Here is a 24,642-nt window from a genome sequence, read left to right on the forward strand (position 1 = left end):
CCACATTCACGGTGTAAGGGTAAAGCTCGCCAGTCTGCGAGCTGGCGGACTCAGTAACAGGGTTAGGTGTCACTAGTACGCTGGCACGACGACCGGGGCCTCTTCCCACCGGGCTCGGTGTTCTGGTGTCCCGCCCCTCCCACGGTGCTTCCTCCTCTGTTTCCCCCCTCCCGCCGCTGTGTTCCTTCCGCACGACTGGAGGTGTGGTGGGCACGTCTTCCCTCTCTGCGCTGCTGCCCGGTGCCGGTTTCCGGGGGTGAGGGTGGGGGGTGGCGGGGCTGGGGGTGGTGGTTGCGGGGGGTGGCGGCTTGTTTGGGGGGGGTGGAGGTATGTGCGGGTTGGGGGTCGGGGTGTGTTCGGGGGTTTGGAGGCTGGGGGGTGGCGGGGCCTGGGTCGTGGCGGGTGGCGGGTTTGGGCGGGGTGCGGGGGGGTCGTGGGCGAGGGGGGGGCTGGGGACCGGTGAGGCGCTGTGGGGGCCCGCCGGGCCTCGTTCTGCGGCCTTGGGCTCGGGGGTGTGGGCCGGGGCTGGGGCGGAGGTGTTCCGGGCGTCTGGGTCGGCTCGCCGACCGGTGTCCGCTCGGGTGGCGTGGGGGTGGCCTTGGTGCTGCCGCGGCCTGGGGGATTCCGGGGGGGGGGGGGGGGCGGTGCTCGTTTTGCTGGGCCGCGGTTGACGGCTTCTTTCTTTGGTGGCGGTCCTTATACATGCCAGTTCCATCACACCAGCATCTACTGAAACTCAAACAGAATTCGCCACTCCCTCCCACAGCCCGTTGAATCAGTGGGTGCTGGTGTCTGTGGATCTCACTTTGCTTTATCAATCCTTCCCTCCTTCCTCTCTTATGTTTTTCCTCTGGTCACTTGAGATCTCCTCAATTTATTTGAAGTTTGAGGTTTCTGGGGTTGGTATAAGACTCTGGTTTTGTAACCACGCAGGAGGGGTTTGGTTGGTGCTGGATTTCACTTTGATGTAGGGGTGTGAATTGCCTAGTACCTGACAATTCGATTCATATCACGATTCACAGGTCACGATTCGATTCGATACCGATTAATCCCGATACGAATTTATAAGTCGATTGTTGCAATTTTTTTTCATTCAAATTTAGAAAATACTAATCAGTAAGCTTGTAGAGTGTAAGTTTTATATGAAAATGTATTATTTATCTGAAATTTCAGTCTTATAGAGGTTGTAATCTGTTTCATGTTTGAACAGCATTAAAATAAAAATATTAAGGCTTAATGTTCCGTTCATATAATATTCTTCCATGCTCAAGGTGTGAATCCTAAAAAAATCGATTCTGCCAATTATTGAATCGATTCGAGAATCGCGCGATGTAGTATCGCGATATATCGCCGAATCGATTTTTTTTTAACACCCCTACTTTGATGGATTGGATGTACTGGTTTCCATGGATCTCACTCTGCCTCATCGATCCTTCCCTCCTTTCTCTCTTTAGTTTTTCCTCCGGATTCTTGAGATCTCGTTAATTTGTTGGAATTTAGAGGCTTCTGGGGTCAGTGTAAGACTCTGATTCTGTAAACATGGGGAAGGCAGGAAGTGTCTAGCCGGTGCTGGATTTCACTTTGATTTATCTTTCTTTATCTTTTTTTACCTTTTTCTGGTCTCCTGACCATTTGAACTTCACGACTCTGGCGAGACTTTGAAGTACCTGGTTAAGGTGAAGGGTAATGGGATTTTTATAAGGTTTTAGGTGAATTAATGAGTATAAATGTATACGTATTTGTACACACATGCACACACGCACGCAAACGCACGCGCGCGCACAAAAAAAAAAAAAAAAGAGCAATGATGATAAGACATTGAATCGGTGAGACTATCGAATGAACAATTCTGAACTCTAGAAAAATAAAAAAATAAAAAGTCTAAGTTTCTTTTTTTTTTAAAAATAAATCGGGATTCATTTATTTAATCAGGATTTTGAGATTTTAAAAAGAAAATGCTAATTTTGCACACTTATTGCCAGTGCTTTGGGGTTCACCCCGGGAGACGAGAGTGTAGCCTCCCTCCGCCTTCCGGTGGGGGGACGGGTCCTGCCTGTTGTTTGTGAATATGCACCAAACAGCAGTTCAGAGTACCCACCCTTTTTGAAGTCCTTGGAGGGTGTGCTGGAGAGCGCTCACCCCGGGGACTCACTCGTTCTGCTGGGGGACTTCAACGCTCATGTGGGCAATGACAGTGAGATCTGGAGGGGCGTGATTGGGAAGAACGGCCCTAATCAGAACCCGAGTGGTGTTCTGTTCTCATCACGGATTGTCCATAACAAACACCATGTTCAAAAACAGGGGTGTCGGGGGCGCTCGTGAGCCGAAATGGAGTAAAGACGTGCTTCTCTGAGCTCCTGCAGACTTTTTCTCCTTTCACTTAAAAAATGACATTTTTCCTGCCCTTTTGAAACGAAAATTTGTGTATTGCAACTTTGAACCTTCGAGGACTCGCTAACGTCGCTCATTTCTGCGCATGGCGGATAAACTACAAAAATTTAAGTTCGACGGCGCTGGTGAGAAGCCCAAAAGGCCGACAACGAGGCAACAGGCTACTGAATCGGACAAGTCCAAGACCAAACTGTCACCTCGGGAAATGGGCGACGACGTTAAAGCTCAGATTCTGGTGACCTTGAGAGGCGACATCACCCAAATCATAAGGGAGGAACTTAAGAACGCCTTGGCGAATGACTTCGCCGCTCTCAGAGCTGAGCTCCAGGCGGTGCGGGCCGAGATTGCTAACAGTGCTGTTGCGGTGAATGCTAGATTTGATAGCATTGAAACCGACGTCCAGGAAGTGAAGGTTGATATGTCTGCATGGTCTGATGATGTAACTGAAATTGAAATCGAATTGAAAGCCACGGTAAAAGGGCTCCAGAACGACGTAAAATCACTTCGGGAGAAGTGTGAAGATCTGGAAGGAAGGATGAGGCGTGGAAACATTTGCATTGTGGGCATCGATGAATATCCGAACTCCAGTAGTCCAAAGGAGGTGTCTAAAATCATTAAACACGTTCTACAGCTGGACAGGGACGTCAAAGTTGATCGCTCGCACCGTACACTTGCACCCAAGAAGCCAGGTGACGACAGGCCCCGAGTGATTGTTGCCAAGATGCATTACGATGGGGATGCTGCGGACATCTTGAGAAGAGCCAGGGAGAAAGCCCCGCTGACGTACAACGGAAAAAGGATCAGCTTTTTCCCGGACTAGACCACGGGAGTTGCGAAAGCCCGAGCCGCATTCACAGATGCACGGAAAGCTTTGCGGGGGCGTTGTGATGTGCGTTTCGGATTGTTCTATCCAGCAAGGTTCCGTATCACCTTCAAGAATGAAAGCCTGGAGTTTCAAGACCCCGCCAAGGCCATGACTTACATCCAGTCTACTATCCTTTCCGTGCCTGAGGGGTAACCTTGAGGTACTGTGTGCTCGAAAATGTCGCCAGTCTCTGCTGATAGGAACGGTGACATATTATATTGTTGCTTGCACAATTTGGTTTATCAGTTACATAAGGTACTGCCAATTTTTTTTCCCCTTACCTGGAATTGTTAATTGTTAATAATGTATCATTTGTACTTTTGTTTAGTAGACTAAAATTGAATACTTGTCGTTTCTTTTTTTTGTTTTTTTCCCCCCCCTCTTATTCCATATGTGATCTGCAGGAGCCAGAGCTCCAATGTTGTTTTGGTTGGTTAATTCACAGTTTGGTTTTTGCTCCTCTCTTTTGGAGTGGATAGAGCACATCGTGTCAGACGGTGTTGTTTCCTGCTTAAATACAGTGGCTAGGGACGTTATCCCACACTTTTGCGTTTCATATGTTAGTTTTTTTGTTATTAGTGTTGTTTTCTTTTGCATTCTGATCTTCTTGTTCCCCGGAGATCTAGTTACATTTAGGAGAACAATAGAGCTATTATTTTTTACATGTTATGGTGTTACTTCTATAAAGGTAAAAGTTTTTTATTTTGATAAAACATTCCTGCGCACAGCTATGTCATTACATATGTGGTCACTACTATGCCTCTCTTCACTCGCCTCTCCCCCAATATAATCCTCAAATTGCCTTATTTGTACAACAACTAACTGTTTTATGTCATGAGTCCTCTGTCAATTCTAAGTTATAATGTGAGAGGGTTGAATAGCCCGATCAAAAAAAAGAAAATATTATCACAGCTTAAACACCTCAAATGCCAAATTGCCTTATTGCAAGAAACACATTTATCAGATGATGAGCACCAGAAACTGAGGAAATCCTGGGCTGATAAGGTGTATTATTCATCTCACTGCTCTGGGAAAAGAAGAGGGGTGGCAATATTAATGCACAGACAAATTAATTTTGCTGAAACATTAGTACATCGAGATGAAGAAGGCAGGTTTATACTGGTCAATGGGCTCCTAGATGGCATTGCAGTTTCTATTGTTAATGTCTACGCCCCAAATGAGGATCAACCAGGCTTTGTGAAGTTATTATTTAATAGGATTGCGGAGTATAGCTCTGGCCTTTTACTCATGGGTGGAGATTTCAACTGCGTAATGTCTCAACAAGATAAGACAGTCTGCATCTCAAACCGCATTACCAAAAATGGGAAAAATTCTCAAATATTTGTCTGCAGAGGCGGGTATTGTAGACGTATGGAGATCCAAATTCCCGAAAGGGAGAGACTTTACATTTTATTCTAACAGACATGCAACCTATACGAGAATTGACTATTTTTTTTACTCCTAAAGCTGAACTGCATAGGGTTGAAGACATAAATATCATGCCCGTCACAATTTCAGACCACGCTCCAGTCATTCTCCAGTGGGATCTGGGCTTGACACCAACCCCAAAGCAATGGAGATTAAATGCATCTCTCCTTAACGACAGAGAATTTGTCGATTTTATTAAAACTGAGTTTAAGAACTATTTGGATACAAACAATACTCCAGGCATATCTTCTATTATATTGTGGGATTGTGCTAAAGCGTATTTAAGAGGGAGTATCATTTCTTACGCTACAGCAAGAAAGCGACGCAAGCTTGCTAAGCAGTTGGAATTAGAGGACAAAATCCGTGAACTGGAGCATAAACACAAACAAGGGACGTTACCTAACCTAGCAGATCTTAGTAAAGCTCGTGAGGAACTTCAAGGGCTATTATCAGAAAAAATAGAGGGGAATTTACAATTTGCTAAGCACCAGTATTATGAATATGGACATAGAGCGAGCAGACTTTTGGCTTTTAAATTACGAAAACAACAATCCTCTAATATTGTGCATAAAATAAAAGTGGGAAGCAAATTTGTAGTCAAGCCCAAAGAGATAGCTGAAGCCTTCGCAAATTTTTATAAACTCCTTTACCAAGATACCGATACCTGCACTGATGATTCTGAAATAGCACAATTTCTACAGAGTATTAATCTAACCGCGCTGCCTGAATCTGCTTCTACAGGCCTGGGTGAACCAATTCGTGATTGGGAAATTAAACAGATTATCTCATAGTTTAAAAATAACAAATGCCCCGGACCAGACGGAATAATAAATGAGTTCTACAAGTGTTTTCGGGAAGAAGTAACTCCCCTCCTCTTAAATGCCTACCATTACTCATTACAAACCAAAACAATGGCTTCATCCTGGTCAGAAGCAACAATAGTAGTATTACATAAGGATGGCAAAGATCCTACTAATTGTGGCTCGTACAGGCCTTTATCTATGTTAAATGGGGATGTACGTATTTTGACAGCTATACTGGCGCAACGTCTAAACAAAATAATAACGAATATCATTCATCCAGACCAAACTGGTTTTATCACTGGGAGACACTATGGAAACAACTTAAGGCGCTTAGTTAATATAATATCATATCAAAAACAAAGTAAGACCAGGACTGCAGTCCTGTCATTAGATGCACAAAAGGCGTTTGACCGAGTTTCATGGAAATATTTAATTCATACGTTAAGAAAATTCAAATTTGGCCCGAAGTTTATTGATTGGATTGAAACAGTATATTCTTCCCCTCAAGCAGCTGTCAGGGTGAACGGGTTCCGGTCTGCAAGGTTTAATTTGGAACGTGGATGCCGGCAAGGTTGTCCGCTCTCACCCTTGCTCTTTGCTATCAGCATTGAACCGTTAGCGCAACTCATTAGAGATGACGATGATATAAAACGAGTGTTGATTGGCAATGAAAAACATAAAATATCTCCGACGACGTCCTTATGTATTTGACTGAGCAGTCCACTACAATTCCATGTCTAATGAAGAAGTTATCATTATATGGGTACTACTCTGGGTACAAAATTAATGTAGATAAGACAGAAGCCATGGATGTTCTGGGTGATATCCCTCTGGAGCTAAAATGGCAAAGCGGGTTTCGTTGGCCAAAAGAGGGAATACAGTATTTGGGAATTTCTATTCCCATCTCATTAGACAATTTGTATCATGCAAATTATGGCTGAATAATTACTACTATAAAAAACGATTTAGATCGTTGGTCAGCACTGCCTCTCTCACTCATTGGACGCATAGAATCCATTCGTATGAATGTTTTACCAAGGTTTTTATTCCTATTCCAAATGTTGCCTTTAAAAGTACCTAGGACTACATTTGAAGAAGCGGTGCTCGCTTTGCTGGACCACGGTTGACGGCTTTCTTTCTTTGGTGGTGGTCCTTATGCATGCCAGATCCGTCGCACCAGCATCTACTGAAACTCAACAGAAATAGCCTCTCCCTCCCACAGCCCCTTGAATCAGTGGGTGCTGGTGTCTGTGGATCTCACTTTGCTTTATCTATCCTTCCCTCCTTCCTCTTTTTAGTTTTTCCTCTGGTCACTTGAGATCTCAATTTATTGGAAGTTTGAGGCTTCTGGGGTTGGCATAAGACTCTGGTTTTGTAACCACGCAGGAGGGGTTTTGTTGGTGCTGGATTTCACTTTGATGGATTGGATGTACTGGCTTCTATGGATCTCACTCTGCCTTATCGATCCTTCCCTCCTTCCTCTCTTTAGTTTTTCCTCTGGTCTCTTGAGATCTCACTACATTTGCTGGAATTTAGAGGCTTCCGGGGTTGGCGTAAGACTTTGATTTTGTAATCATGAGGAAGGCAGGAAGTGTTTGGTCGGTGCTGGATTTCACTTTGATTTATCTTTCTTTTCTCTTTATTTTTTTTCTGACCTTTTCTCTGGTCTCCTGACCATTTAATATTCATGACTCTGGCAAGATTCTGAAGTACCAGGTTAAGGCGAAGGGTAATGGGATATTTATAAGGCTTTAGGTGAATTAATGAGTATAAATTTATACGTATTTGCACGCACACGCACGCGCACGCACGCACGCACGCACGCAAACGCACACACACAAAAAAAAAAAAGAGCAATGATGATAAGACGTTGAATCGGTAAGACTACCGAATGAACAATTCTGAGCTCTTAAAAAAAAAAAAGAAAAAAAAAAAAAGAAATGTTTTTAATTGAATGTCAAAAACGGCAAGAGCACAAAAAAGTTATTACAAAACTTTATAAAATATTTGTATTATTGGCTCATGATCAGCCCATTTCTGCAAAACAAAGATGGGAGGTGGAGGCGGGTCGGATTATATCTGATGAAAAGTGGAGAGAGGTATGTATGTTGGCGCACCGGACCACTAACTCCAACACATGGAGAGAATTTAAATGGAAGATATGTTGTAGATACTTCAGGACCCCAGACATTGTTGCTAAGATGACCCCTAATGTCCCAAGTCTGTGTTGGAGGAATTGTGGCACTGAGGTGCCTAATCACACACACATTTTCTGGTCTTGCTCCAAACTAAAGTGTTTCTGGGATGAAGTGTACAGGGCCATAAACCAGATTTTTCAAGTCACAATACCAAGGGACTTAATGGTGGCTGTACTTGGTACCACTCCACCTGGGGTGCGGGGACAGGCTGCAACATATCTTTTAAACATTCTTTTCACAGCAGCTCTGAAATGTATTACAAGCTCTTGGCTGCAAACTGAACCTCCCTCCTTTAATTTTTGGATTCAAAAATTGAGAGAAATCTATCACATGGAAAAGATAACCTACTTATTACGAATTCAAATGCATATTTTTAGAAAAAGATGGAGCCAGGTGGAATATTTGATATTGAGGTCCAACTAGCAATACGCGCTGGGAGGGGTGCTTGTGGATGTACTACTCGTTGATTGTAGTGACTGTAGTGACTATTGTTGGCTGTGTCGGAATGCTAAGTATATAGATGACACTGTTCATGTCCTAATTATTGTATTTTCTTTTCATATACATGTATATTGTTTTTCTTTTAAGGAATGTTGTACAAAATGCTCTATTGTTGTAAAAAAAAAATAACTCAATAAAATGTAAGTTCAAAAAAAAAAAAAACCAGGGGTGTCCATATGTGCACTTGGCACCAGGACACCGTAGGCCGCAGTTCGATGATCGATTTTGTAGTCGTGTCATCGGATTTGCGGCCGCATGTTTTGGAAACTCGGGTGAAGAGAGGGGTGGAGCTGTCAACTGTTCACCACCTGGTGGTGTGTTGGCGCCGATGGTGGGGGAAGATACCGGTCCGACCTTGCAGACCCAAGCGTATTGTGAGGGTCTGCTGGGAACCTCTGGCGGAATCCCCTGTCAGAAAGAGTTTCAACACCCACCTCCGGCAGAACTTCTCCCTTGTCCCGGGGGAGGCAGGGGACATTGAGTCAGAGTGAGCCATGTTCCACGCCTCCATTGTTGAGGTGGTCGATCGGAGCTGCGGCCATAAGGTGGTTGGTGCCTATTGCGGCGGCAATGCTCGAACCCGCTAGTGGACACGAGCGGTAAGGGATGCCGTCAAGCTGTCCTTTCGGGCCTTTCTGGCCTGTGAGACTCCGGAAGCATCTGACAGGTACCGGCTGGCCAAGCGGAATACGGCTTCGGCGGTCACTGAGGCAAAAACTCAGGAGTTCTGTGAGGCCATGGAAAATGACTTCCGGACGGCTTCGAGGACATTCTGGTCCACCATCCGGAGTCTCAGGAGAGGGAAGCAGTGCACTCTGTATAGTGGAGATGGGGTGCCACTGACTTTGATTTAGGACTTCGTGAGTCGGTGGGGGGAATACCTCGAAGACCTCCTCAATTCCAGTCTTCCTTCGAGTGTGAGGACTCTGAAGTGGTCTCTCCTATCTCTGGGGTCGAAGTCACTGAGGTGGTTGAGATCAGACCCAGAGTTCCGAAAGGCTCTCGATGTTGTGGGGCTGTCGTGTTTGACACGCCTCTACAAAATCGCATGGACATCGGGGACAGTGCCTCTGGATTGGCAGACCGGGCTGGTGGTCCTCCTGTTTAAGAAGGGGGACTGGAGAGTGTGTTGCAACTATAGAGGGATCACACTCCTCAGCCTCCCTGGTAGGGTCTATTCAGGGGTGTTGGAGAGGAGGGTCCATCGGGAAGTCCAATCTTGGATGAAGGAGGAGCAGTGTGGTTTTTGTCCTGGCCGTGGAACAGTGGACCAGCTCCACACCATAGGATCCTCGAGGGTGCGTGGGAGTTCGCTCAACCAGTCCACGTGTTTCCACCACTAGTCAAGAATCCAATCCTCTGAGGGAAAGATCTTGTGTGATCACACGTGACTTCACAAACACTTAAACTACCAGCACTTCCTGGTATGATCGCCAAATGTTTTCGAAGTGGACGGGAGACGGGAGCAGTATAAAGTGTTAATGTCTGCAAGGAAATAATTGCTTTGGAAAATAATTTCTGGTGCCTGGGGAACCCACGTTCAAAGATGATGACATTGGGTAGGCATTAGTGTTGTTCCGATACCGATACCCAGCTTTGCAGTATCGGCCGATACCGATACTTAAGGTTTTTTTCCTCAACATGAAAAAGCTGTCCTGCCATTGGTTCAGAGCATTCAAGGACCAATAAGATATCTTAGATCGGCATGCAGTGAGCATGTCACATACCAGTGAATGTCGTGCATGAGCGAGACAAGATGCTGCATCCAAAATCCTATATTAGCGTTGGATTTAAATGGTATCGGCATGTTACTTGTGAGTAGTCACCGATACCGATACCACTGTTTTAATGCAGTATCGGTTTAGGAACAACACTAGTAGGTATATAAGCTGTTGGGGGGGGAAAAAAACATGGAGAAAGAAGAAAAATCACGGAGAAAGCGGGGCTCGAACCCGTGACCACGTGCTTGTGGGGTAAAAGCAGCCCACACAGGAACCGAGTTCAGTTTACCAAGCAAAAGTGCTACTTGTAGTCATCACGCAATTCCCGGCAGGCGCCTGGTCCTTGTCTTAACCACTTGGTATTCATAAAAAGGATGGATGAACTTCAGGTAGGTGATATTTGTTTAATGTATGGGCGTTCGTTCGTCATTTCAGAGAGCTTCCTTGTTTGGCTCCATTCCATTCACGTCACAGTCTGTGGAGTCAGCTGGCTTGGGAGAACCTTGACTAGGGCTGCACGATATTGGAAAATCATGCGATATAGTTGCTGAAGATAGCGATACCGATTATTGTGATTATAATATATATATATATATATATATATATATATATATATATATATATATATATAACATGTACCTAAAGAAATGAAATTTTTATTATCTAATGAAAAAATTAATTTTTTTTCATGCAATAAAATAAGTATATTGAATATATTCTTAATTTTTTGTCATTACCCTAGTTTAACTATTGGATGGCAGTGCACATTTTAGTTACCGACTTTTTGGTCAAATTCAAATAAAAGCATAAAATTCCATATGAAACTTATTGCATTGGCCAATATCGCGATATCAATATTTTTCCGATATATTGGGCAGCCATAACCTTGGCTTCCCCGAAGATTTTCGTCGTAAACGCTCAACATGTTCGTTATTTAAGATTGTCGGCCCCGACTGGTTTTGGACCCAATTATTGGGACAAATCCACTCTTAACACAGCTCACACATAAAGATCTTATAAGACAATCTTATTACAGGCGTTTGACGTCCTTGGTAGGGGCAATCTTGTCTTTATATGTGTACCAGGCTTTAGTTGACACTGACCTCTGGTGAAAGGGAATGCAGAATTAAAGACTTAATTACCATAGCAATTTGTTGTTTGACCCTCTCCCTGGCAACTTTGTCCACCTCTCTCTCTCTGTTTCTCTCTTCCAGGATTTGCTTGGTCTTTTCATCTTCCTGTTCCCTCTTAAAGTTGTGCATATCCTTTGCAGTCTTCTGTTGTTCCTTTGGCTTTCTACTCTCCTTCTGTAAGAGAGGACAGAACCAGGACAGAGCTAGTACAAAGACATTTGGTTGATTCCAGAGAACTCACATATTTAGTCTTTCGGTCAGTTGTTATTACAGGGTTCTTCCAGGAATCACTCAGTGAAATTTTAGACCTTTGTTTGACTTTTTTAGACCATTATGAGAAAAATTTCCGACAAAAAAAAAAAAAAAAGGGGGGGGGGGGGTCACATATTTGATTCTCAAAACCATGTCACCTTGTATTGGTTTCAAACATGTCCAAGTGCACCAAAAGCATACAACATATATAATACAATAAATATTGACAATGACCAACCTGAGATGAACTTCAGTTCTCAAAACAATGTACACAACAATCACATACATACACACGAGGGCTGTCACTAATGACTTTTTTCCAAATCGACTTTACTTCTCATATTTGTAATGACTAATCGACTTTTTTATTATTATATATGTATTTATTTTTAGTTTTGAGGCCGTAAATGTTGAACATGTGTTGAATTGAGTGGAAAATCTGCATTAAATAAATACCCATTGTTCCTTATATTTCCTGCAAAATAATAGTCTTCAATTTACAGTCAGCGCCACACACGCACCCACCCACACACATGGTGCTCCCCAACTTGTCAAGTCCTCCCTTCGCTTCAATTTCAGTGTGGTATGGTTATTAAAACACAGGCGATGGTGGTTGTTTATTTGTTTGTCTGTTTGTTTTTTTGCCATGACCTGCAATTAATCACCGAGTGTTATTTTGTCACGAGGGATTTTATTTAATTTTTTTCACGCAGAGAGGATTTTTATTTTATTTTTATTTTTTTACGCCGAGGGGAATAAGCTCTTCTTTCGTGACCAAGATGACCTGACTTTGCGAGCCGTGTTTGTGACCGCCAATTCACCATCGAGAGTCACAGTAAGTGGAAAAAGTTTGCGACGAGGTACTTGTCGCCGCAGACGGGAAGCGACAATTTTCAAAAAAAAAATTTTTTACCATAGGTTTTTTTTTAAATTTATTTATTTATTTATTTTTAATTGTACAATTTTAAACAAGTTATACACCTAACTTGAGAACAATTCACACACACGTCATTAATACAAGAAAAAAACAAAAAAAACACAAATATGCCAGGGGGTTACTTAAAAAAAAAAAAAAAAAAAAAAAAAAAAAAAAAAAGAGCATAAAGCCACAGTTCTCATTGCTTTCTTGTTTGTCGAGTTCAATATTGTATTAATGTACTGTTTGGTTTCCAATTCAAAAACTAAAAACAAAGGTCTTGAATGACTAACTTTAGATTTGTTTCTATGAAATTTAGCCAAAATAATTATCAAGTTAATCATTAAAATATTTTTGTTCCGTTCACTATCATCATTACAGAATCCAAACAGTACATTTCTAGAAAAGACAGAAAGTAGAGTCAATATAATCAATAATAAATCGAGACACCTCTTTCCAGAATCTTTTTGTATAAGGGCAATACCAAACTAGAGCTGCGAGCAGCTATAAAGGGCCCTCGCAGCCCGGGCCACGTTGGGGTCCTTGCACGTTGGGGTACTTGCACGTTAGGGTACTGGCACGTTGGGGTACTGGCATATTGGAAGCAAAATTTCTTTGAAAATGGCATAATAAACGTTTACATGTAGAAATTTTTTTTGCCAGTGTGTGTCAAGCTCAACGGGTTTTGGTGATTGTTAAGACCTGCAAAAATCAGCGTCCTTATTTATTTTTAGGCAATGAGTTGCCCTGATTGGTATTTTTTGTAAAAGTGTATATATACATCATCGCTCGTTGTACTCATTGCACAATGTTACTTTTATTGTCCAAAGGGGCAATCAAAAATGAATAAAACAAAATGGAAACGTACATACGTTTGGATCGGTGTGAAGCCAGTGAACAATTTGAGTGGTGGAAACTAAAAGAATATTCATAAATGACTTAGTTATCACACTTAGAATGAGTTTACATTTTTTGTACAAAATACCGTATGTGGGTTGTTTTTTTTAAATATATTATGCCTCAAGGGCTAGGTGGCGCTGTATTTATAACTGAATGTTGTCATAGAGATACCTTCAGGCCTTGATTATAAGCATACATGTCAAGTGTGGGATTTTTTTTTGGAGCATGTACCGTGGAGTTATTATGCATATCCTTCATTCACGATATTGCTTTTAATGTCCACAGAGACTATCAAAAATAAATAAAAATATATATATGTTTGGATAAGTCTGATGCCAGTGAACATTTTGAGTGGTGGAAACTAAAAGAATATTCATAAATGACTTAGTTATCACACTTAGAATGAGTTTACATTTTTTGTACAAAATACCGTATGTGGGGTATTTTTTTTTATGCCTCAAGGGCTAGGTGACGCTGCATATATAACTGAATGTTGTCATAGAGATAGCTTCAGGCCTTGATGATAAACATACATGTCAAGTTTGGGATTTTTTGGAGCATGTACCGGGGAGTTATTAAGCATATCCTTTTTCAGTGCGAAACACAAATTTTGATGCCCCGCCTTCATCATATAGTATTTCGAAAAGGCAAGACTTTTTCCCCCTGTCGTTGGCTCAGGTCTTGACATGGTCCAGGTCAAGTCTTAACTCAGTCAGATGAAACGTGTAGGAGAAATGGGCAAAAGTCTGCCCCCTGTGAATGTGCAAAAATCGTCAAAAATGGGACATTCAAAAATTCGTAGCTCACTTCCTGTTCATTTTAGCACATGGGTCCAAGAGACTTTTTTGTAGGTCTTGGGCTCCCTCATACACCTAAAAATTTTCGTAGATCTTGCTTAAACGTACAACCGGGGCTGCTTCATTAAAAATTCCTAGGGGGCGCTATTGAGTCATTTTTGTAAAAATAGCACAATCAACAATGAAATATTGTTCATTTTACCAGGCCAGATGTGTGTGCCAAGTTTCATGAGTTTCTGCGCATGTTTAGACCCTCAAAACTGGCGTTGTTTTCTTGGCGAACAGCGCTTAGCCACGCCCACAGCGATTCGCGAAAACTCACAAACTTCGTGTTGTGACATCATGAAGGCCGAATCCCTCATCTGAGCAAATATGAGGTAGGTCCAGTTAACGTGTTTGGAGAAAAACGTAGAAGAAAATTCGTAAGAAAAAAAATTGCCACTAGGTGGCGCTATCAGTAAGATGAAATATAAGTTCATAGATGTCTTTAGGGCTGGACTCTCATCAAATGTGGGAAATTTTGAGAAGATAGGATCATCTCGGTCAAGTTAATGCAGCTTTTATTGTCACGAAAAATCTTTAGATTTTGCGGCACCGTAGCGGCCACGCCCTTTGGCGAAAAGTTACAATATTCGGTGTGGGGCATGATCAACATCTTAATGCTTTTCTGACCAATTTTCAACTGGATCCCTTCAACGAGCTCAGCGCAGTAGCTAAAAACGTAAAGTATGACATTTATTGTTACCACTAGGTGGCGCTATATGTATAACTGAATTTTATCATATAGATGTTTTCAGGCCGTGACTATTACATTGCCTGAGAAGTTTGAGATTTTTTGGAGCTTGAACATGGGAGTTATTAAGCATTTGCTCTTTCTGGACAAATGAAATTTTAAAGACAATATTTGATGCCCCGCCCCCATCATATAGTATTTCGAAAAGGCAAGACTTTTTGCCCAGTTGTTCTCTCACGTCTTGAGATGATAAATGCCAAGTTTGAAAATTGGATGAAAAATGTTTGCAGAGGGGGAAAAAGCATGACCACAGTGAATGTGCCAAAATAGGCCAAAATTGGACATTAAAAAATTCATAGCTCATTTCCTGTACATTTTAGCTACATGGTCCCAATAGACTTTTTTGTGCATCTCGGGGTGCTACACGTGCCTGCCAATTTTCGTTGCTCTAGGGGGGCGCTATAGAGTCGCGTTGTTATGACGACTTCATAATATCAAATTTTTCGCCGGGCCTGAGGAGTGTGCAAATTTCGGTGAGTTTTCGTGAATGTTTAGGTACCCAACATCGGGATCGTTTGCGGAGAATAAAAAAGAAGAAGAAGAAGAAGAAGAAGAATATTTACAAAAACAATAGGGACCTCGCAGCGGTCGCTGCTCGGGCCCTAAATAGACGGGAAGCGACAAGCAGTTGCGATGGCTGCAGCGACTGACGTTCACCCTCGAGCGCCGCTTGTTGACAACAGCTTTGATTGGCCATTAAATTGGAGGGAATCATTGTAAACGGACGTTCCACTACATAGCTGGAGGATGAAGATTCACAATATATTACTGGAATTAACTGAACTATTGTTGCTAAGTGCCCTGTCCACGTCACGGAAATCATTGCGTGAAGTATATAAAACTGGATGGTCGGACTGCTAAAATTAGATTCTCCCATTTTGCCGTGTATCGCACTGTCTAGCATGCCCTGCGTTCATTGGCTCGTCAATAAAATATTCGCTGATTGGTTGAAGCCTCAGCGACAGCCTCGGCGCCGCGACAATAGTTGAACATGTTTCAACTTTCTGGTATCGCGTCGCGGACCTACTCGTGCACGACCTACGTGTACTCGCGCGATTTTTCACATACACGAATGTCGCGTGTCGCCGAGGGGGAGGGAGGGAGGAAGGCGATTTTCGCCTTGTCGCCTTGGTTCCATAGGAAATGAATGGAGAGCGAGCGACATCGCCTCCCGTGTGTCCAGTCCCTAATTCCTACCCCTCTTGTTGTCGTATCTTGTGGCAAAACAAGCCGCTGTGCGTCACATCTCACCAAACATCTCATTTGCACCGCCCCACGTACCTTCGCTCCCGCCCGCCTGAACTACAATGCAAACGCACCCCCTCAAATGTCTCCTTCACGTTGAGCACGCAAATAATCGAAACAAGGCAACACACACATTTTTTGTTCCTTTTCTTTCTTTCTACAGAGCAGACACTTCTCGGAATGTAAGGATTTTAGACTTAGGTAAATTAAATTTTAGACCTAGGATGAAAATATGGCTGTTTTTTAAGACAGCCAATTTTAAATTTTAAAATTTTACTTTCTGAATTTTAGACTTTTAAGGACTTCTTTTTTTAAGACCCCGTGGGAACCCTGTATTAACTTGGATTAGGAAAAAAAAAAAAAAAAAAAAAAAAGTGAGTGTGGTTGCATTTTTACACCCAATCCCAGGTTCGAATCTCAGTTGGGATTTTTTTTTTGTCACCCCCAACTTTCATTTCAGACATGGATATTTTCCAATTGTTTTACATAAAACAATTAATATACTAAACCTCAGTGCATCCATCAATTATGTAAATTATGTAAAAAAAATTTTTTTAAAAAGTGTGAGGAAGTTTAAAATAATAAAAATTATGTAACAGACTTTATTACAGCTGTGGTGGTCGAGTGGTTAAGTTCTTTGTCCAGTAGTCAGGAGGCTGTGGGTTAAAATCCCACCTCTGACTGTACATACTTTTTTTTTTTTTAGTTAAAACTAAAATCTCTTGACAACAGCCATTTGCTCTTGTCATAATTGTAAAACACATATTTAAACACGTCTTGCAAATCAGCACTGACTTTCACCATCAGATTACACTTTAAATTACAAATACGCCAATTCGCTCTGATGTTCACTCCTTCGGTTCGCTCACTCGGTTAAGTGCTCAAGTCAGATGCATTGCAAGACAGCCGTACGAATGGTGCGCCGGTTCAAACCCCAACTGAAGCAATTATTATTTTTTTGACATTTTATGACAGACACATCGTACAATTGTTTTACATATAAAATTCATATACTAATCCTAAGTGCAAGATGTGGATAGCAAGTCCCATCACCTGATTACAACATTGGAGCAAGGCTTCACATATTTCCTCTGTGGTCCAGTGGATACAGGCGCTGACGCATGAAACATGAGGTCATGGGTACGATCCTAGGCAGGCCCCCTTTTTTTTGCGCTCGCGGCAGAAGTACCACAATCTCTCATCCTTTTTTTTTTTTTTTTTTTTAATTTGCAACACTGACATTGAGGTGTCATCTGATTGTACGAGGAGTTGTGTTTTGTGCCAGGTAGACTGACACAGCACACTTTTTGTGCTGATTTTAGCTGATGTTTGCTGATAATTAGTGCTGTTCCGATACCGTATTTTGGCTCCCGATACCGATACCCAGCTTTGCAGTATCGTCCGATACCGAAACCATACCGATACTTAAGGTTTCTTTTCCTCAGCATGAAAAAGTTGTCCTGCCATTGGTTCAGAGCATTCAAGGGCCAATAGGATATCTTAGATCAGCATGCAGTGAACATGTCACATACCAGTAAATGTCGTGCACCAGCCAAGACACAAGATGCATCCAAAATCCTATATTAGTGTTGGAATCAATGGTATCGGCATGATACTTGTGAGTAGTCACCGATACCGATACCACTGTTTTAATGCAGTATCGGCACCTCTACCGATACTAGTATCGGTATCGGAACAACACTACTGATAATCCTTTTTTTTTTTTTTCAGTACCAGCACCCAAAGATGTGAAAGTTGAGTATAGACATTGCTTATAAATAGATGAACGAAAAAACTTTACTCTCCTAGTAATTTATGGTAGGTGGCTAGTGCTGACTACCAACTAAGAATGGGTGGATGGGTTTGTATTTGTCATTTAAGTACTACTTAATAATTACTAGTAATACTACTACTGTCTATTATTACTACTACTACTACTACTACTACTACTATTACTAGTAATTAATAGTTAATTACTATGTAATTTTCACATAATTTATCCTTCTATTTCCTTCATTAGCATTCAGCTATTAGCATTCGGCTTAGCGTTCAGCTATTAGCATTCAGCTTTCAGCATTTCCACACAATTTATCCAGAAATTGCTTAGTCTAGTTTACAAATGTAATTGTGCATTTTTCAAAGAATAAAATGGCTGTATAGTTGTAAAAATTCCGTGCATTTCAACATAGTTTCTTATCTAAAAGATTTTTTTTTCTTTTTTAAAGCAAAAAGAAGCTTCATGTCAAGCCTTGCCCTCAACAAGAACTGTAGCAGTCTCAATTTGAGCAAGAGGACATAAAAAGGTAAGGGGTAATTATTAGGCATTACCCTTAGGTATACCTTAGGGGTGTGAATTGCCTAGTACCTGACGATTCGATCCATATCACGATTCATAGGTCACGATTCGATTTGATACCGATTAATCCCGATATGAATTTACAAGTCGATTGTTGCGGTTTCTTTTTTTTTTTACTCAAATTTAGAAAAAAACATTCAGTAAACTTGTACAATGTACACTGTAAGATTTGTATGAAAATGTATTATTTATTGATCTGAAACTTCAGTTTTATAATTGTGAGCCACTGTATTTAAGAAACAGGTTGTAACATTTTTCATGTTAGAACAGCATTGAAATAAAATATTAAGGCTTAATGTTCCATTCATATAACATTCTTCCATGCTTAAGGTATGAAAGTTAGACGTTTTGTTGAATATTTTTCCATCAAAAATGGATGTTAAAAAAATCGATTCGGCTGCCTATTGAATCGATTCGAGAATTGTGTGCTGTAGTATCGCGATATATTGCCGAATCGATTTTTTTTTAACACCCCTAGTATTATACCTAATTATTAGGTATTATTATTAATTAAGGTAAGGGTAGTTATTGCAATAATTGTTTTTGATTACATGTTATCAAAATTACCATCATCTCAAACAACATACTTTTCATGGCACATACGTTTATGGAATCATATTTTCAGGAGTGCGCGCAGCTTAGAGGGAACACTGCTTACCTCATCGTCCAGCGTTGTCTTTTGCAGATGCCTGACATCCAGGTTCATGTTAAATCCAGCAAGATAAAATATCATTATTATTTTGATCGCCAAAACTAATTACAAGCCAGTTTGCACGTGTGGTGTTACCTTTGTACATCGGGGTCTTCTTCACTCAGAAAACATAAACTTTGAGGATCTGAATATTCACTCGCTGTAGTATTCACAGCTGACTGGCTATATGCAGCTGCAACAATTGAAAGCCCAGGATAAAAAGCTGTGTGTGAACCATTGGTTGAAATCAAGTCCATACAAAACATCCATCCATCCAACCATTTTCTGAACCGCTTGCTCCTCACAAGGGTGCTGTGATGGGTGCGGGGGGTGCTGGAGCCTATCCCAGCTGGCTTCGGGCAATAGGCGGGATAACACCCTGAATTGGTTGCCAGCCAATCACAGGGCACAGAGAGATGAACAACCACTCACACTCACAAGCACACCTAGGGACAATTCAGAGCGCCCAATTAACCTGCCATGCATGTCTTTGGAATGCGGGAGGCAATGTTCCCTCTAATTTTCCACGTGTCTGTGCATTCATACAAACTCCTTGAGCATTCCTTGGACTACAGTGAGCAACATCCATGGACTTTTATGTGAATGGATTCACCATAGTGAGAAGTGTAGCCCCTGGCAGCCATCTTTACGTTATCACCCACTATGCCCAACAAACTCATTTCCTGCAGCGTTTTCATGTTATTTACTGCCTCTACGGTGAAATTGCCACTGTGTGCGGTGTATTGTTGTACCAATAAGTCTGCAAAAAGAGCTACATGCACATTTCATTGGTAAGAATGCATTTATAAAATTTCTCTTTTAAGCTATATCTTAAATGGCCCATTAGAACGGCAAGGGTTTGGGGAACGCAAACGTTCTCATTTTTTATATCGGATGAAAAATGAGCGAATTAGAGCAGGTTGAAAATTTGAAAGCCATTCGCCTTACCTCCATTTTAAAATACTGCGACTCATGAGGACATAATAACTAGTAAATATTGTAAATACCACACGCTCACACTTAAAAGAAAAACAACAACAACAACATTTGTTTGCTGCAGTTAGGCTTATGGCGGCTGTGCAACACCCCCCCAAATTCAAACAACCAATCATCGATTGTCTGCACCGCACGCCCTCCTCAGACTACTACAATGCCATCCTCAGGCTTAGAAGCTTAGGTAGTACTGTTCCGGCCCCTCCAGACCCAGGACCAGTTTTGTGTGTGAACGCAAACTATGGACAAACTCCCAGGGTACATCAGCAAGTTCCATCATTGGTTCCTGCAGTGTGAAAACGAGAAATTGCATCTCATGGCAGACATCAAAGAGTGACTTCTACCCTATATCAAAGAAGCACTTCTTCAAAAACAGTACAGCCGCGAGGGACTTGCTAAAGATTTGTGTCCAGCCTAAAGTGAAGGTGAAATTGTGGCTCGAAAAGGAGAATGCGTTCAGGCGGCTCATACCGAGTACAAATTGGGGACTGTCTGCAAGTTGCGTGTTACAGAGGTTCAAGTTTACAGTTAACACCATCGACATTGGTCATTCTGGAAATAGAAGTTGTGGAAGGTCCCTAGCCTGACGATAAACATCCAGCTGACTCTGTTAGGCCAGCTACATGTGTGCTCAGCGTACTTTATCCCACATTAGGAGAGGCCACCCCCCACTGCCCCACGCTCCCATGGAATGACATGAAACCTGTTGAGCTGAGGATTACTCCTATCAGTCTTGACGCAGTATTTGGTGATATAAGGCGGCATTTTTCTCACCCATAACGTCAGCAAACTCCCATTCAAATGAACGAAGGCGGCTGTCGTTTACGCAATAGATACGTCATCACGATCACATGACCAAGATAATGGCATTGCCCACGTTAAGTTCTTATTTTGATACTTAATCGTTTAAAAAAAAAAAAAATAATCAGGGAATAAGATGCCAGAGATATTTGCACTTTTATTCTTTATACAGAATGCCTAATCGAATACTGGAAAGTAAGTTATGTCTTGTGTTTTTTTAGAAATAAAAACTGTTTATTATATAAAAAAGGAAACCAATTGTGTCTTCTCCAGGCACTACGGTCTCCTCCCACATTCCAAAGACATGCATGGCAGGTTAATTGGGCTCTCCGAATAGTCCCTAGGTGTGTTTGTGAGTGTGGACGGTTGTTTGACAGTCACTCGCAGGACACGCAGAGACAACCAGTCCAGGGTGTACCCCGCCTACTGCCCAAAGCCAGCTGAGATAGGCTCCAACACCCCCCGCGACCCTTGTGAGGAATGAGCGGTCAAGAAAATAGATGGATGGATGGTTATTTATATGATATCAGCAAGATATTTTAAAGTTGACTTGATATTTTTACCTTTAGTGTCCTCTTTAGGTTCTAAGTCTTCCACCGCAGAGGGCCTCTTAACGTCTTCTGGTGGTATGAGGGGCACTGAAGAAGCTGAGGGTATAGCCATGGGAGGTTGTGTTTGACTAGTCATCATAGAAGCAGCTCTCTCTTGTGACACCATTCCAGTGCCATTTTTTTGTGCATACATCTGAAGAAGTCCACACAAATTGAGCAACTGTAATTTCTTCAACTGTACTGAGGAAAGCATAGACATGTGATTCATTGCACGAAAAGAAAAAAAAAGGAGAAAAACTGGTAGTTAATCTAATTTCAAAAGGTACAAGCAGACAAAGTGTAGTACAAGCAGTCGGCACAAGCAGAATTTCACTTTAATGTAGTGGCGCGGATATCTTGGGCATCGTGATTACTCGTCAGTGTTTCTGGTCCGTCTCTTGTCGCCAACATACTTTTCTGGGGCGTGCGGGCGCTGCACAGGCAGACTCTCAGCACGAGTTCAGAACAAAGATAAAAATTAAAATAAAGTGTGGGGATTAGTGAAATTAAACCAAAAGGAGACAATGTCACTGCGGTCGGTGGAACCATAAGGAGTGAACGTGCACCACACACACACATCGTCATTACATCGATCCAGGAAGTCCAAATATGGGCATAGATTATGGGCCCCTTAAAAGCTATGTTCAGGTGTCTAGGAGGTCAGGTGACTGAAATTGTGTTTGTGTTTCATTAATTAAATAGCATGCTTGTTTATTAGTGGACAAAGTGAGACCATATAAACAAATGTATAGTGAGAACTAAATATGATTAAAATGCCTTGTGTGCTAAAACAAATTAAACTAGAGCTGCGAGCAGTTATAAAGGGCCCTCGCAACCCAGGCCATGTTGGGGTACTGTCAAATAGGACAAGGACCGTCAAAAATGTTTTTGCCATGCTTTGTGTGTGCAAAATTTCATCAAAAGGCCAAAAATGGTGTGCAATTCCCAAAAATAAAATCAAAATGGCGGACTTCCTGTTAAATGCACTCTCTGCCAGTTTCACTCTGGAAAAGGCACTTTTTAAATACAGGATTTAAACAATCAAACTACTTCCCAATTTACAGATCAGGGCTCGTTTTCATTTCTGGTGGTGAGTTTGTCCTAAACCCGCACCCCCCCCCAGCCTGTATTTTGCCATTTTGTGTTTGTTTTGTAAACAGCGGGACGTTTCTGTGGAAAGACAGTGTTTACACCCCTCCAGCCAATGGCAGAGCAGGGGGGTGGCGCGTCGCAAATGGGGCCGGGCGAACGTGTCAGCTGCGTGATGTCACTCCCACGGCAATTTGAAAGCACGTACAGATTTTTTATTTTTTTTTAACTCACTCATTCACACATGTAAGCTTCTGTGAGTGAGTGATTAAGGTGAGTGAGTGATTAAGAAGAGCACTAAGAACCCAAGCGGGAGATGGCTTAGTAACGCAGTAGTAGCGCTTTACGGTGATGTCATTGTTTTCCTCTCCCGGGGCACGAGCCAGTTCCGAAAACTGTGCATTCCAATGTATTGGCAAATTTGTGGGCATGTGATTGTGTCATTTGACTCACTACAGTGCTGCTTATATTAATGAAAGTGTGTGTGCGCATTAACCTATGTCAGTCCAAAATATTTCCCCTTTAATTTTATACCTATACAGTGATATTAAATATTAACTAAATAATATTTAATATTAAAATTAACAATAAAAATACCCCAAAATTTTTCGGCTCGCACACTTATGCGCGCTCCAAGAGACTTTTTTTTTTTTTTTTTTTTGTACGTCGTGGGCTGTTACATATGCCTCCAAATTATCATGGCGCCAGGTGAAACGCACAACTGGGAATGCTTCCTTCCAGAGGAATTTTGGAACTCAAAATGTGATGCGCTGTCCATGGGGGACTTTCTGTTGGGTGTTGCACATGGCACCCAAATACTTTTTTGTCTAGCGCTATGAATGCCATAACTTTGGCATTAATGGCTTTAGCCTTGTTGTTGCTGCCTTGCTGGCTTGTTAGCTTAGTGCCGTTAGCTTAGTGCCATTAGCTGCTGCAGCTGTGCCTCATTCACGTTCGTTCAAAACGGCTTTGCCATGATGATGGATTTTCAGGTGAGCAAAAGCCGTCTTTCCCCCTCTTTGAATCCTTGCTGAAAAGGTTATGATCTTCTGCCATGGAGAAAAACTACCACACTGGTGAGGAGGACATGTTGATTGCGCCGTGCTAGTCTACTACAGTAGTGTGGGGCGGGCCAAGCGAGGCCGGTCTTGATAGATGACGTAATCAGCGTGACGTGGTCTATACATGACGTAAGCAGCGCAACTTGGTCTATTGTAGGCTGCTTGCGTTGCAAGCAGTGTACAGACTTTAATAAATCTATCAGACCTTTTCATTAGCGAAACTGTACCTATCGGGCCGATAAAAAATGACGTCATATTTTCCCAAATCGGTCGTTATCTTATCGGTTCGATAAATATCGTGCATCCCAAAAAATTACCCAATCGAAATGCACTGTACTGCACTAGAGCTAAAATAGACAATGTATGATGGGCAGAATGTTAAGCGTGGAAGAGCCATTTGTTCCTGTGCGTGTGTGTGTTTTGTTTAAATAAATTTTATATATCCCAGGACAGGCTTACTGTAGAGTAAGCAGAATGGCACCCTGCAAACAGTCAATTTTTTTTCTAGGTCAGACGGGATGGTTGACAAACGTTCCCGGAAAACAGGCACTTTGGCTATCTCGGCGACAGACCATCCAACAAACCTTTCGACAGACCATCCAACAGCTGTTTGTCTGTGATTGTCATTTCTGAGATGGCTGCCTGCCTTGTCACGCTCACTCAGGTGAATGTACGAATTACCACCCATCTGTGCACAGCTCTAATACAAGGTAACATTGAAAGTAGCCTGTGTCCTTGAAAATGACCTTTAAATTGAAAAATTAGTTCAGAAATGGATTCCTCACACCAATGGCCATAGAAGAAGTGGTGTTTTGCTGACATATGACATTCTAATCTTCATTGCCGGCCATTTTTAAATTTGTGCATGTCGGCGACATGGGGGCAACCCCAACTTGTATGCGGTGTTTTTTGAAAACCTTGTGCATAAATTATCTGCTACATAAAAAAAACAAAAAAAAAACAAAAAAACACGCACGCAAGCACACACGCCCACACACCCACACACACGCACAGCTTTGACGATCAAGATAACTGAAATTGTAATTTTGATCTGAAAACAATAAATCGTTTAGCCCTATGGGTTACACACCATTTACAAAATACTTAATAGGACTTGA

At 42.0% G+C, this 24,642-nt stretch overlaps 1 protein-coding gene across 7 annotated transcripts in view; it reads right to left on the reverse strand.

Moving 5' to 3' along the window:
* ubxn4 (UBX domain protein 4) overlaps nt 1–24,642 on the reverse strand; it is a 190,453-nt gene that overhangs the window by 157,972 nt on the left and 7,839 nt on the right. For 4 of the 7 annotated variants that reach the window (XM_077536301.1, XM_077536296.1, XM_077536300.1 and 1 more), the window contains exons 5-8: nt 21,348–21,528; nt 19,086–19,213; nt 18,958–19,002; nt 11,050–11,214 (exon numbers count right to left, since the gene is read on the reverse strand). In XM_077536301.1, coding sequence (XP_077392427.1) covers nt 11,050–11,214; nt 18,958–19,002; nt 19,086–19,213; nt 21,348–21,528 — 519 coding nt within the window. The remainder of the gene's footprint in view (nt 1–11,049; nt 11,215–18,957; nt 19,003–19,085; nt 19,214–21,347; nt 21,529–24,642) is intronic. The other 3 variants (XM_077536298.1, XM_077536297.1, XM_077536299.1) reach the window with 3 other exon arrangements.

Source organism: Festucalex cinctus, chromosome 11 (assembly GCF_051991245.1).
Source record: "Festucalex cinctus isolate MCC-2025b chromosome 11, RoL_Fcin_1.0, whole genome shotgun sequence".
Lineage (NCBI taxonomy): Eukaryota > Metazoa > Chordata > Actinopteri > Syngnathiformes > Syngnathidae > Festucalex > Festucalex cinctus.